The sequence below is a fragment of the Cavia porcellus genome, unplaced genomic scaffold, assembly GCF_034190915.1.
Source record: "Cavia porcellus strain 051 isolate PalLab524CR breed Dunkin Hartley unplaced genomic scaffold, mCavPor4.1 scaffold_10, whole genome shotgun sequence".
In the NCBI taxonomy this organism is placed as follows: domain Eukaryota; kingdom Metazoa; phylum Chordata; class Mammalia; order Rodentia; family Caviidae; genus Cavia; species Cavia porcellus.
The window spans coordinates 70,920,484-70,935,189 of record NW_026947493.1 but is presented as its reverse complement, the minus strand read 5'-3'; the positions used below and the strand labels follow the sequence as shown (position 1 = coordinate 70,935,189).

The 14,706-nt window shown below is 47.6% G+C and overlaps 1 protein-coding gene across 5 annotated transcripts in view; it reads right to left on the bottom strand.

Annotated features, from left to right (window-relative positions):
* Positions 1–14,706, bottom strand: part of Matn2 (matrilin 2) — a 118,062-nt gene that overhangs the window by 57,753 nt on the left and 45,603 nt on the right. For all 5 annotated transcript variants that reach the window (XM_063257606.1, XM_063257603.1, XM_063257604.1 and 2 more), the window contains exon 4: positions 7,578–7,700. In XM_063257606.1, the coding sequence (XP_063113676.1) occupies positions 7,578–7,700 (123 nt within the window). The remainder of the gene's footprint in view (positions 1–7,577; positions 7,701–14,706) is intronic.

Genomic DNA, 14,706 nt, shown 5'->3' with positions numbered 1-14,706 from the left:
AGACGTGTTACCAGGGCTGTGATTTCACTCAGGTGGGGTCTCTGCCCCCACCAACCCAAAGCTCACTGAAGAACTGGGGGTCCACAAACACACGCCAACTCCAGGCCAGCATTCGGGGGACCACTGCCTTCCATTCACAGGGTCTGAAAGCCAGAATCCTATTTTGAGAGCTGCAGTTTGGATTTAAAGACTCCCAGTGAATGTGAGTCATCTGCTCTGTACTTCTCTGAAAAGAACGGAAACAAACCCAGTGTCACAGAGAAAACAAACCTGTCCTCGGGCGAATGCCAGCTGGACCTGCTCCCTTCTCTGTGTTTAGTTCTTTCTGAAGCAATTCTCCTACTCGGTAACTGATTGGTTTTTTCTGGAGACAGGAAAAGGAGGAAGCGGAAGGGAATTCCCAAAACAAGACTTGAAATATAAGCAAAACTGCATGAGATTGCTCAAGATAAGCAACGTAGAGCACTTCAGTTCCAAGGCCGTCACACCATCACATTCTCCACACAAACCCTTCCTGAAGGGGCTGCCCGGGGAAGGAGCTGGTTTAAGCCATCTGGGTCCATGCTCTTTAAACCGCATTGGACACAGCGTCCTCTGGGGCTTTGAAGATGCAGGCTCCTCAGCCCTGCCCCAGAGGTCCTGATTTGGTGTCTCTAGCCCACACATGGCAGGTGCTTTTTTTTTATTTATTTATTTATTTATTTATTTATTTATTTAGAGACAGGGTCTTGCTAAATTACCTAGACTGGGCTGCACTGTAATTGTGATCTTCCTGCCTCAACTTCCCAGCATGCTGGGGTAACAGGCATGCACAACCACTCCAGACTGGGAACTTGCATTTCTAACAAATTCCCTGCAAAGTGACACTTCTGGAGCCACTTGTCTAGATGCCGGTGAAAAATACCAAAGCTGAAGAGAAGCTGTATAAAGTTCAAGCTCCCGTTCCCCTGTGGGTCTATTTTTTTCATAACCTGCATTTCCCTACTCATGTTTAGTCATTTGTTCTCCCATGGGGCTCCCCTCACCCGACTCCTTCTCTTGTAAACTTGTGCCCTTGGAGGCTGAGCAAGCCCTGAGGTCAGGGTCAGGAGAATGCAGCTCACTGACCACTGAGCCGACTGACTGCACATGTGCTCCGCAGCTGCAGGATCACTGCCGACTTCTGCAGCCTCTGCAGGGAGGCTGCTGCTCTGTGCGTGCACACGTGTGGCTCCCTGGCTCTTTCAGGCTCGCACCACGCTCTTGGAGGGCGCTGCCCCAGCGCTCAGACCCTGACCTTCGCTTTCCACACCCTTTTTCCATCAGCCAGTGATCACCAAAAACTATGGCCAGCCCAGCTTTCCCAGGACCTCTAGTCTTCTGCCTGGGCTGCCTCCAGCCACATGAGTGGCCTCCTCGGACTCAGTACTTTGCCCCTAAATCCGGGTTTCCTCTACTGCCCCGGACCCATTTTCTATTCTTTTCTCCCTGGAGCTGCGAATGTTGCTGCGGTCTCTAAATTAACTGCGTATGTTTCTGCAGAAGCATATACTGAACTGAAGGAACCAATCATAAGTGTAAACAGAAGCCAAGAGTGGTGGCTCACCCTGTAATCCTAGTTCTTGAGAGGACGAGGCAGGGGGATCACAAATTCTAGGTCATCCTGGGCCACAAAGTGAGTTCGAGACCAGCCTAAACTACTTCGAAGACCCCATCTTAAAGGCAGGGGGCGGGGTGGGGCTCTTCACATGTAGATCACAGGGGAACCCAGAATCTGTTTCTAGGTCTCAAATGTTGAGAAGTGTCCCAACAGAGTCCCCAGCCCACGGAGGAGAATTCACAAGAATGAAGAAATGGATACTGGTGTCTTTGACCCAGCTGGCTCCTAATCCAGGGCATAGGTATCGCCAGCCCCATGCGGTAAACTATGGCTGTGCACATCTGTGTCCAGCTCCCCTGACCAAAAGGCACTGCAGGAACCTGGCTTGAAAATTCAGCCGCGCCACCTTGTCCCAGCTCTCACGCGGCCCACGGATGCCCTCTGCAAGCTACTCCAGATGGGCAAGCGCCGCCTGCCATCCCTTCTCTTGCAGTGTTTCCTCTGAGCACCGTTAGCTCTCATTTATATGCTGTATTGAGGTGTCATCGGCATCCAATAAGCTGCTCCCAGGTATCGTGTGCAATGCAGTAACCCAGATACATCAGTATATCACCACCACAATCCAGACAAAAACACAGCCGCCCCAGGGCCCCGTGCAGCTCTGTGACTGACCGCTCCTCTGCCCCCCACCCCCAGATGACCGCAGAGCTGCTCGCTGGCATGAGGGAAGGGTGCCATTTTTCTAAAATTTGATATCAATAATTACAGGCGGGTATTCTCTCTGTCTGGCTTTTTTTCATTCAGCAGTCACTCTGGGTCGTACCCAGGCCACTCCACGTGTCGGTGGTTCATTCTCCATTGGCGAGGAGAACTAAATCACATGCGTGACATTCACCCAGCCGCTGAGGACCAGCCATCCAGCTGTGAATTCCTTTAAAATCCACAATACAGTGTATCCTCCATTTATTTAGGTCTTTTATAGTGTATCGCAAAAGTCTTTTTACTCTTCGGTGTATAGATCATACAGGTCTTTTAAAATTCATTCCTAATTTACATGTTTTATGCTATTGTAAATGGTATTTTTAAAAATACCAATTTCTTATTTTCATTAGCAACATAAAGAAATACAATAAACTTATTCTGTGTATTGACTTTTTATCTGGCAACCTTGTTAAATTTATTTTATCAGTGTTAATAACTTTTTAAATGATTCAGCTTTTTTTTACAATCACAAAATCTAATAAAAACAATTTCCTTTCTAATGTGTGTGCCTTCCAACTCCCTTCTCTATCACCCACCTGTGAGTATGTTAATTGCAGATTTTTCTATAGATGCTGTTTACTGGATTGAGGCATTTCCTTTTTATCCCTATTTTGATTTGTTTTTCCATGAATGATTAGATATAATCTATTACTTGTTTGTATTGAGATGATTTTTTTACTTGTTCTTTTAGTTTGTTAGTGTGGTGAATGACATTGATTTGTGAATATTAAGCCAACCTTGAATTCATGAGATAAACCAACTTTGGTTTATATACATTTAATGTATTATTCTTTTTACAAACAATACTTTTGGATTCTACAACAATAAGATTTTTGTGAAGAATTTTTGTATGTAAATTCATGAAGGTTGTCGTTGATGGTTTTCCTTCCTATCTCTAATAACATGACTGTGTTTTGGGTCATGCTCCTTGTTTAAATTAACATAAAAGCTATTAAATAACTTCTGTAGCTTCTGTAGCTTAAAACACTTCCAGGAACATTTCCAAAGCACAACAGCAGTAAAATTTGATATGGTTATTGAGACAGAAAAAAGAGAGAGACTGAAAAAGAAATATGTACAAGAAAGATTTACATTTTCTGCCAAATGAAGCTTTATAAATATTGCGTTTACACACCTTCCAGATAAATTAAATGTTCCAAAAGGAGGGTAAATTCCTTACTAACAGGGGTATAAAGAAAAAGTAAAGTGGACACGTGAAGAAGGGGCACGTTCCAACAGCACACCCCTCTACTTGAGCTCAGCCTGGACGACTTAGCAAGATTCCACCTCAAAATATAAAAAAGAAAGATTTGGGTCTGCAGCTCAGTGCTAAAGCCTGGGCTCACTCCTCCATACTATTAAAAAAAAAAAAAAGGTACATTCATGAAGTTTTCTTTTTCCCATCTTTTTTTAAGTGAGAAAAAAGGAAAGGTGTAAACTACTGTCTTAAGGTTACACTAGTGCTTTTGCATTTGTCTTATTAAATGGTACTGGATAGGGAAGATTTTTGAAAGGCAGAAAGAATCCACACGATTGACTCCTAGTACTGTACTTCCAAGCTGCCCATGAGAAAATTCCAGAAGGTAAGATTCTTTAATGCTCTTGATCTAAAGTACTGATCTTGGAAAGTAAGATTTTTTTAATGCACTTCCTTTAACAGAAAAGCACTCTTTTTTTCTTTTCTTTTCTTCTTCTTCTTCTTTTTTTTTTTTTTTTTTTTTTTGTCTTTTTGTCTTTTTGAGTCAGGGCCTCACTGTTCAGTTCAGGCTGGACTTGAGCTCACTTTGTAGCCCAGGCTGGCCTCAAACTTGCAACAATCCTCTTGCTTCAGCCTCTCGAGTGCTGGGATTACAGGCATGTGTCACCACACCCAGCTAGAAAGGCACTCTTTTGGGTGTTAGCTAGAAGGGAAGAGACCCAAAGCCAGGGCATCTAAAACTGGGCTTATACTTTTCCTGATAAAAGGAAGATTAATGAGGATGAGCGGGGTGGAATAAGAGTTTTCAGTAACTGAAAGACTTCCCCTTTTTATTTGGATTAGGAAATAAACTTTGGGGCTTGGGGATTTTAGCTCATCAGCACAAGTGCCTGCTTGGCAAGCACAAGGTCATGAGTTTGATCCCTGGTGCCAAAAAAAAAAGAACTTTGGTGACCAGCTTCAGATGGCAGAAATAGGCCAAAGGTGGAAATGATGGAGAGCAGGATGCTAGCTCACCCGTTCATCCAGGCCATCTGGATATAGGGTCCAGGTCCTTTGCAATGACCTGGTTTTAAAGGGCCACTGCCTCTCTGGAATGTGGGTAGGGGACAGAATTCTAGGGCACTGTCAGAGAGGGACAAAGTCCATCACTGTTCAAAGAATCTGTCAATCAGCTGTGTCTGCCTCCACTCTCCACACAGGCATAAGCGAATAGAAAGTCATGGAGACAGGGTGGTACACACGTGTAGGGTGCGTGTGTTTGAAGCCAACTGCCCAAGGGGTTTCCTTCTCACAATCATTTTGTGCAAGGACAGCTGCCGGCAGTGGGCCCGGGGAATCAACAGCTAGTTGTGTGTGGGTCGTGGTGAATTAGTTCTGGTCTCCCCAGGACCTGCGGACTGTGGGCCTGTCTGTCCTGGGCTCAGAGAAGGTCCCTGGTTGCAGGTACCATCTGGGGGCCCTCAGGGATCATGGGATAGGATCGAGCACAGGCTCAGAGGTAGGACAGCACAGGATTTGGGTGCTGGACTAAATTTCTGTTCCTCGTTTTCCCTTTGTGTACAACAGGACCGATAAAGCTACTTTGCAGATGCATTTTGAGAGTGAAACGAGACCACAGACACCAAGCACCCAGAGGAGCTCCTGATACACCCTAACTCGGGAAATGGCTCAGGTTAGGTCTGCCCAGCGCCTGCAAAGTGGAGCATGGCTGCAGGACTGGTGGCTTTAATGACCTGGGGTGACTGGTGTTTATTTCATTCACCTCCAGGCAGGAGTGGAAGCTGCAAAACAAGCAGCACAGCTGCCTTCTTCCTTTCCCAAGCTTCCCCTGCGACTGGTGTATCATCTATTCTCAGCCTCAGGCGGGGCCAAAAGGTAAATCAATCAATCAGTGCACATAGAAAGAAGGAGGGCGCCTCCCACCGCGGTGACCGTCCACGCATCGTAAACAGCCCCGTCTCATTCTTCTCTGGGCCCCTGTGAGGTTTGCTGGTGGCACTGGGGACAGGCATTGGGCACGAGGACCCTGAGGTACACAGTATCTATTCCTGCCCTTCTCAATATATGGACAAGGAAACTGAGTCAAGGAGTTCAAGTGACCAGCTCCTGTAAGACGGCCACATCTGGTAGATGACAATGTGGGGAGCCAAGTGGTGACCGCTAGACAGCAAGGGCCTGCTCTTCCCAGGAGACCTCAGTGCTCTAACTTCAGGAGTGCAGAAGAGTGACTAGCAATCTTTCCCTGACAGAGAGGGCGCTGCGCATGTATTAAGCTGCTCTGCTGCTGGAGACCAGGTAGCTCAGCTGCTGCCTGTTGGCCAGTGGCTGGCCGGCTGGGATGCCCTGTGCAGCTCCTTCCCTTCTCCCCAGCCTGGGTCCTCCCCTGAGACTACTGACCTCAGAGTGTGCCCAGGTAGGTCAGCTCTTTGCAAAGCCGTACCAGTTGGCACAGTACCTGAGGTGAGCCCAGGAGCGGTTCCTGACTGGTTCTGAGTCCTGCAGTTTGAGAGCCAGCACCCTGGACTCTGGCCCCTCCTGCTCCTGGGCCTGCCTGCCTTCCCCTAATCCTGAGTTCACAGCCCAGGCTTCAAGGTCTTCTGCATCCAGGGACATCAGGGCCTGCGTGGGATGGGGTGGGGCTGCTGCTGAATTCAGAGAGATAGCTTTTGTGTTCTTAGCTGGTGTGAGAATTCCTCTGGCCGTAGTCCGTGGAAAATGCACATTGGCAGCAGCCCAGCTCCCAGCCAAGATCTGGAGATAGGACAAGGAAAGGAATTCCTTGCGCTGCTAAGAAGGGAAGGGCGGGGGGGGACAGGCCAGATGGCGGGAGGCTGGGTGTCCCCGAAAAGGATGGGTGGCTAAGACTCAGGTTGGCTACCGCACAGTGTGTAAGGTGATTCGAGATGGCCTTTCCCAGGCTTCCCGGGTTCCTCAGCAACTTCTATTAAACCCATGAGTATTTAGCAGGAGTGATTTTTACAATGGATCCCGAACAAGCATCAGAACTCCAAGTGGGACCTGAGGGTGATACCAGCTGCACAGCATCTGGGTCCGAGGTCTGAGAGAGACCCAGGCCCTCAGAGTCCAGAGGACTCCGGGGCCACAGAGCTGGAGGGAGGCAAGCAGAAGCTCCCTAACTGGGGAGCAGGGGGCCTCCAGCCAACCGCTCAACCCTGGAACTGGGAAGTGAGAAGAAAAATGGATAGTGTGGCTTAGCTCTATAAATACAACATTAATTACAGCCATTTGTACAAACTGCTTCTCATGCACGCCTAATTGCTTGCCATGTGGTACAATAACAATTATGCACTGCGTGAGCCACACACCACATGAGCTGAGGTCTGCATGCTCGGTGCAGGCCTGGCTTCCTGACACCTTGCTTGGTGGCCTGGCTGTCTGCCCATGGGGACAGTGGCTGCACTCACAGTTTAAAAAGAAGTACAACTATCTACTCAATGAATGGGTGATTCAGTCCATCAAGGCGGGGAATACCCCTGACATTTGCTAGCTCAAATACCAGCTACTTCTTGGGGGCTTGGCCAAAAAAGGAATATGTGAATTCTAACTCTTTATATCTATTTGACTCTTGTTTTCTTAATTTAGGAGGCAAATAAAGTGTCTTCACCAAACATATCCCTAAAACAGAACTTGAAAATCCATTCCAAGCTAAGGTTAATAAATCCTCCCAAGCCCACGCTTTAGAGAAGAGAATAAAATAGGAAAGTAGGTCCTCTGGGCGCAGTTAATGAGGGTGGTGGATGAAGAGGCTCTTCAGCAGCTGCAGCTGCAGAGGCCGAGGGGGAGTGGGTCCAGCTCACACGCCAAGTGGCTGCCTGCACCAATCTGCCGCACCCCACCAACGGCTAATGATGTACCAGGCTCTGGCAGAGGCCCAGTGATGGCTGAGCGCTGGGGGAGTCAACACAAAACCTTGCCTCAGGGAGGTGGTGAGCAGCTTGGGCGATGGACTGCAGACAAGCAGGATAAGCCCAGGTAAAAAGAAGAGCGTGCAGTGCGTTAGCAAAGCAAACTTACTTCTGCAGGTCTTCTGATCCGCGTGGAGAATGTAGCCTTGTTTGCATCTGCACTCGTACGAGCCGGGCGTGTTGATGCAGAAGTGGGCACAGTTGTGCTCCAGGATGCTGCACATGTGGGCAGCTGAAAGGTAAGACACAGGAAGTTAAGGGGGCCGTGATGCCTTCCTGAACCTCACTCTTCCCAGCAAGCATTTATGCAGCCCCTACCCCACAGACAAGCTGCAGTCCCTACCCTCAAGGGCATTTATGATCTACTGCAGACAAGAAAGGGTCAGATAAATAGAATCAGCAACATATGAGGGCCATGGAAATGGCCCCTATGTAGGGGCAGTGGGAAATGGTGTTGCCAGGCACAGAGGCACACGCCTGTAATCCCTGCACTCAGGAGGCTGAGACAGGAGGATCCATACAATCCAGACTACACAGTGAGTTCAAGGCCAACCTGAACTACATAGTGAGATCCTATCTCAAAAGGTGGGGAAGTTGTTATGCTGAATTACCTACATGAAGTTGCAGATATCTTACTATTTTTAACCTACAAAGACAGAAATTTCCAATTTAATGTACTAACACTTGGTAGCAGGGAGCTCAGAAGGCTCTTTGGTTAATGTGTGGATTTTCAGCAGGCAGCAGTGGAGTGGCAGGAAATGCTACTGATTAAAGGAGGATGTGTTGAAGAACCAACAGTTTCCTAGAATCATAAATTTCAAGACTAATGGAATTTTCTAAGCATTCAAAAGCATACAGAAAAAAATTTTGGAGTAACAATGCATTCATATGTTCCACATTGCCATAATTCTTATTGCTCAGTTTAAAATATTTCTGCATTCTGTTTCTGAAGTACAGCCCTTCAGCTTTCAGAGGCATAGAGTGTTGCATAAGCCATCTGAAGCCCATAAGGCTCTTGTTTTCACCTCTTAATTTATGACTGCCCTCAACGTAATGCAAGTTGAGCCTATTTAAAATTAACAAGCATCAGTGCACACAGAACAAGTTATTCAAGAGTTCTCACGAACAGAAAGGACCTCCCTATGCAAAAAATAATGTTACAAAGCTAAAATACAGGCAGCAGTTGAAATAAAGAACAATCCCATTTGTCCAGCCTTTAGAAAAACTCAGCTATGGTTGAAATTTATCTTACGTACATGTCATTATACACTGAGCAATAAATGAGGTAATGGAGTAAAACTGTTTGGTACACTTTAGAATTTATTGTTCTGAGTTTATGGCTGTGTTTCAGCTCCCATTAGTAGAGAAACAACATTAGGAAAGTTTGCTGATTGAATCCCATTTTCATTTCTACTACACAGTGAGATACACATCTTTTTTTGTAACCCTGAGCAATTTTTAAAACTCTTTATATAAAATGGGACTACAAATAGCACCAACCTCATGAAGGGCTAGAGTGAAAGAAGCCAAGAAGATAAAACAGTTAGAACCGTGCCCAGTGCCTGGGGGAGGCTGGGTTCCTCTTACCCATTTTATAGGAAAGGAGAAGTACCGTGGTGTTTTACTTGATGTGTTTCAGTTCATCCCATATACACTGAGCTGGGGCTTGGGTTTTCACGCCACTCTAATCAGATTCTATCTATTCTGAACCATGCACTGAATTCCACGGGATGTGCTCCAAGCTGAGAGGCATCAGGACGTGATGACATACAGAGCCCTGCTGTTTGCAGATTTCATATTCGCCAATCTGCCTGCACAAATTTCCTCGTGACCCCGAATCAGTACTGATGGCACAGTCACAGTCCCTTGTGAACATGCTCAGGGAGGTGAAAAATTTGTCACCTGGTGTTCATGTTCTCAGCTAAAGCCCAACACTCTGTTTTCTTGATTAAACTCTCATATTCCATAGTGTAAACAAGTGTCCCTGCCATGGTCTATTTAGTGTCATGTTCTTTGCATTTTTGTGCTTTTTTTTTAATGAGTGATTTTGCTGTTTGAAATGGTGAAGTGCTATCTAGGGTTCCTAGGTGCAAAAAGGCGCTAAGGTGCCTCTTAGGGAAAATGTGTGTTAAAATAAGTTTCATGGCCACGGATTTACTCACCAGCACAAGCACCCGCCTGGCAAGTGCAAGTTTCATTCTGGCACAAGTGATGTCTTTGTTAGCCATCAGTTCAATATGAATGAATATAATGAGTATTAGCAGATTAATATTAATGAATATGATTTATATTGAATACATTGTCTTTAAATTGAAACACGTATAAAGCAGAGTGACAGACTGATCCATTGACCACAATGTCACATGAGCAGAGGCTCACAGGAACCTAAGCCCACTTTCACACAGGATCAGGGTTCAGGACTGCGTGACTCAGGGTTCACAGCGATGCTACAGAACAAAATCCCCTCAGATAACAAGAATCAGCTATGTGGTAGACTGGGCTGACACTGTTGGATCTAGTCTACCTCTTTTGACGGCTTTATCTTCATTTTATGCAGTCCTTTCCCACTGGTCCAAGCTCAGGTGGTTTCCAGAGTCTCGCTTTTGCAAGGCTGTGTCCCACAGCGCACGTGCAACCACCTCCCCAGGCCTGGGGTCTGACTTACACAGCTGTGGCCGCAGTGCCTTCCGACACAGCTCACACCGCAAGGCAGGTGCCCCTCCAAATTACATTTTCACTTTTTTTTTTGTCTTTTCCTTTTTTATCAGTACCAGGGATCGAACTCATGACCACACACTTGCAAGGCAGGTGTTTATACCGCTGAGCTAAATCCCCATCCCATTTTCACTTTTTGACAGTGGGATGCCTTGCATTAGGATTTGTATCTGGATGTTCCCCTAAAGCATCCTGACTCAACAGTGCGGCTTCTGGCAGATGCCTGGATTACAGGGGGCCCTAGCTAGCTGGTTTGGGATTAGATGGTAGGGTCTGGTGGGAGGAGGAGGGTCACAGGCTGGAGGGATTTCATCTGCCCCCCGCCATTCCTTCTCCTCCCAGGACCCTCCCTGCTTCCCACCATGCGGTGAGCAGCTTTCCTCCACCAGGCGCCCTTCCTTGGAGCCAATGGGACATGGACTGAAGGCTCTGTAAACTGCAAGCCAAAATAAGCTTCTCCACCCTTCATTTCCAGGCATAGGGTATTGTGTCTTAGCCACAGAGGAAGTAGCTGAGACACCCTGCATCCTGGAAGGCTCTCTTCTCTTCCCCGGCTGCTGGAGTCAAGCCAGCCACCAGGACCTCACCAAGCAGCAGCTCCACAGGTGCAGGCCGGGCATGAGCCTGGTGCCTGCCTCCTTATAGCACCCTGAGGGAGCAGGGAAGACAGGGGATGTGAGGGGATGTGAGGGGATGTGAGGCTGAGAAAGTGCAAATGGCCCGTGGGCGGCACAGTGGGGAGGAGGGTGACAAATGCCATGCCTGAAAGCTCAGCTGCTGTGACCTGTCCGAGCCATTCACTTCGTTTCTCTAAAACTCCACTTTGTTTACCTGTCAGGTGTGGGAGTGGCAGCTTGTTGCTGAGGTTTATTTTGGCCATGTCTCATTTAAAAAGGACACTGGAGGACTGGAGATTTAGCTCAGTGGCTCAAGTGCTTGCCTGGCAAGTGCAAGGTCATGGGTTTGTTCCCTGGTACCAAAGAAAAGAAAATGGAATCAGGAGGTTGTGACTTGGTGCAGTCGAAGAGCACAGAATTAGGAGCCGGAAGCCTGTATCCCAGTCCCTGTTATTCAGTCAGTAAAGCACCCCGTTTTCTAGAAACTACCCTTCCTTCTCATCGCAATGCCTGACAACTGTGGGAATTACCAACCAGTTGCGGTGGTGCACACTTGTAATCCCAGCACTCCGGAGGCTGAGGCAGGAGGACCGCCTAGAGTTCAAGGCCACAAAGTGAGTTCAGGGCCAGGCTAAACTATGAGACCCTGTCTCAAAAAAGCAAAAAGAAAAACAAAAATTTGTGGCAACTGCCTAGGGCCCTGAGGTCCTGGCTACCATCGGTACAGTATTTGACAATCAGAGTCTTTAGTTAGTTTAGGAACTAGCACTTAGCAAAAGTGGGATAGGGGGTCAAACTGTGGGCAGGGAAACCTGGGGGTCCCCCTAGACCAGGAATCCTGCTCTGTGGACCAGGAAAAAAAAAATAAAAGGAGGAGCAGATGAAAGCAAGTCACTCAGTACTCCTGCTTGCATTTCCATGAATGATGTGATATAGTCCCCTGCTTTTCAAAGTTAGTTCAACTTGAATTCCTCATTCTTGCAACTAAATTAATCCCAAACGTTTTTACTACACAGAGCACAACTCTTCCCTGTGGCGATGATGACCAGTGATTTCAGCAGCATCTGGGCCTCCTGCCTTGCTCCCCCAGGGTTGGCCCTGGCAGTGTGACCAAAGGGGACGCCACATCCTGCCTCCTCCGCCAGCCCGCTGGGCCTGTCCCGGAGCCCCATCCTCAGGTCTCCTGGGTTTAAACTTGGTCAGTGCCTCGTGTGCAGAGGGAGGAATAACTGATCAATGGTCTAAGTCATTGACAAAGATTATGTACTTTTTTCAATTAGGCAACATGAAGATAATTTTATTTTTAAACAAAGGAATGAAGGACTCAGAATGTGCAACAAGGTGGGGTTGTCTGGGATCCGGAAAGGAACCGTTTCTGGGAACATGAAGCTATCCCCCTGCAGCCAGTTTGGTCTCCCGCTTCACCACGGCCTCCACGGGGAGCAGCGAGCATAGACTTCCACTGGTTGGCCACGCTGTGTCCTTGGGACACTGTTACATCCTTAGACAGGGCCCAGCCTGGAGCCTGGCTCCAGTTCCAAAATGCCAGACAAGGCTGATAAAGCTGGCACCAAGCGCTTAACTCAGAGCAGCTCGGCCAGGTTACTTTGAGTCACCCAATGCAGAACAGGCCGGCAGTTTTCAGCTCCAAGAGACGGTTCTCTCTCTGGGCAGCAAAAAGGGCGGAACCCAGGGTAGAATGAGGCGACTTGGTCGCCTCATAAACAGGACCTCAATTCAGAGGACACCTGGCCTGCAGGTCTCTGGTGTCTCCAGGGCAGCCTGGGAATGGGACCTACGGGTTCTCCCTTGCTGCGGCTCTGCAGGAGGTGGCCGGCCACCAGTACAAAGCTGCCACTTTGCCCAGGTTCCAGGCTTTATGGCCAACGAGAGCCACGGCCAGGCCCCTCACCCACAGCAGCCTGGCTGCCGAGCTGTCCATTGCTCAGGGCCCATCAGGGCCTCTGCCATCATCACTCGAACACTGCCTGCCTCCTGCAGTCGGCACAGCCCGCCTGGCTTCTGGAGCCACCTGTGGTCCTGTGGCCTCCGCCCCACACCCGTCCTCATTGGCTGTGCAGCAGCCACCGCCACCACCTGGTGCTTTTCAAGCTGTGACTCAGGATCCGCTTACGGTCATGAAATCAATGGAGATAACTGGGATTAGCTTTTGCATTGAAAAAATAAAATAGAGGCTGGGGATTTAGCTCAGCAGCATAAGCACCTGCCTTGCAAGTGTGTAGTCGTGAGTTTGATCCTTGGTACCAATTTAAAAAAATAAAATAAAATAAATAGAAACAAAATTGAAAATATCCTTCTTTGCCTGGATGACTCCAGCTGCCCACCACCACACACATATCTCCTACCTTTAAGTCTGGGTCTCTGGGTTGCACACAGTGGTTGCATGCAGCTTCTGGCATTTGGAGGACCCATCACAACCTGGGCAGGCTGCTCTTAATTAAGTGCTTGGTGCCTGCTTTTCAGTCTCCTCTGGCATTTTGGAGCTGGGGCTGGGAGCCTGTTTCAGCTCCACCACTTAGAGCTGCATGATCTTGGACAAATTATTTAAAAACTCTGGGTCCAGATTTCCCCTCTGCACAGTGGGAACATTAACTGCTCCTGCTTCACAGATTAGCCATATGAATAAGATGAGTTAATATATGTGGTGTGATCAAAATATGCAGTGAACACTAAAATTTTAAAAATGTATTACCATGCCAGGCGTGGTGGCTCATGCCTATAATCCCAGCACTCGGGGCGGGGGGGGGGGCAGGAGGATTGTTTCGAGTTCGAGACCAGCCTGGGCTACAAAGTGAACTCGAGGCCAGCCTGAACTGCATAACGAGACCTGTCTCAAAAAGACCCCCCCCAAAAAAAAGTATTACTGTAAAAAGCACCCTGCCATTTATCCCCTCAAAATTTTCTCCCCCTTGCTTCAAACACATTTATCCCATGAGTCTTGTCCCTTTCTGAAGCAGTGCTGGGGGTCCTCTTTCATGAGTGTCTTCACTTATTCTAACTGGAGGCAGGTGATAATCCCACTGTAGTTTTGATCTGCATTCCCCCGTAGACCAATGATATTAGCCATTTTTTCCATACATTTGTTAGCCATTTGTATAGATTGTTTTAAGAAATGGTGTTTTTATTTAAAGAGCACAGGGAAAACATCAAGAATTTTAAGTGAGGAAGGCCACATCCAGCTGGCAAGTGCTACCCAATGGAAAGGTGAGCTTGTAAAACCCGTATGACACAGAAACCGTGTCCTCCTCCTCCCTACCCACTGGACTGGCACCGTGGCTCTTCCCCAATGCCAAAACTATGAAAGGGAAAGTTTTTGAATTGGCTCAAGACATCAAGGCAGCCATGTCAGTGCAACTAAAGACACTTACGAGGAGGACTTCTGGAAGGAAAAACCAGGGTACAAATGTCACTGAAGTTGGGGCGGGGTATCTTAAGAAGGCTGAATGCCAATGTGTCTTTTTTTTTTTTTTATCGGTACCGGGGATCGAACTCATGACCGCCTGCTTGCAAGGCAGGTGCTTATGCTGCTGAGCTAAATGCCCAGCCCCTCCAATGTGTCTTTTACTGTAATGATTTTGTTTCATTTTGTTTTCCATTGTTTTGTTTGTGACAGAGTCTTACTATGTGGTTCAGGCTGGCCTTGAACTCACTATGTGGTACAAGCTGGCCTGGAACTCACAGTAATCCCCCTGCCTCAGCCTCCTGATGCTGGGATTACAGGTGTGCACCACCATGCTGGCTATAATGAGTTTTTTAAAATGTAAACATTCACCAAGTTTTCATTACACCTTATATAATAATAGTTTTTTTTTAAGTGCAAGTATATTAGTAATTAATATCATCATTTCTCTTTGAGGGAAACAGTCCCTAAGCAGATCCACCCCT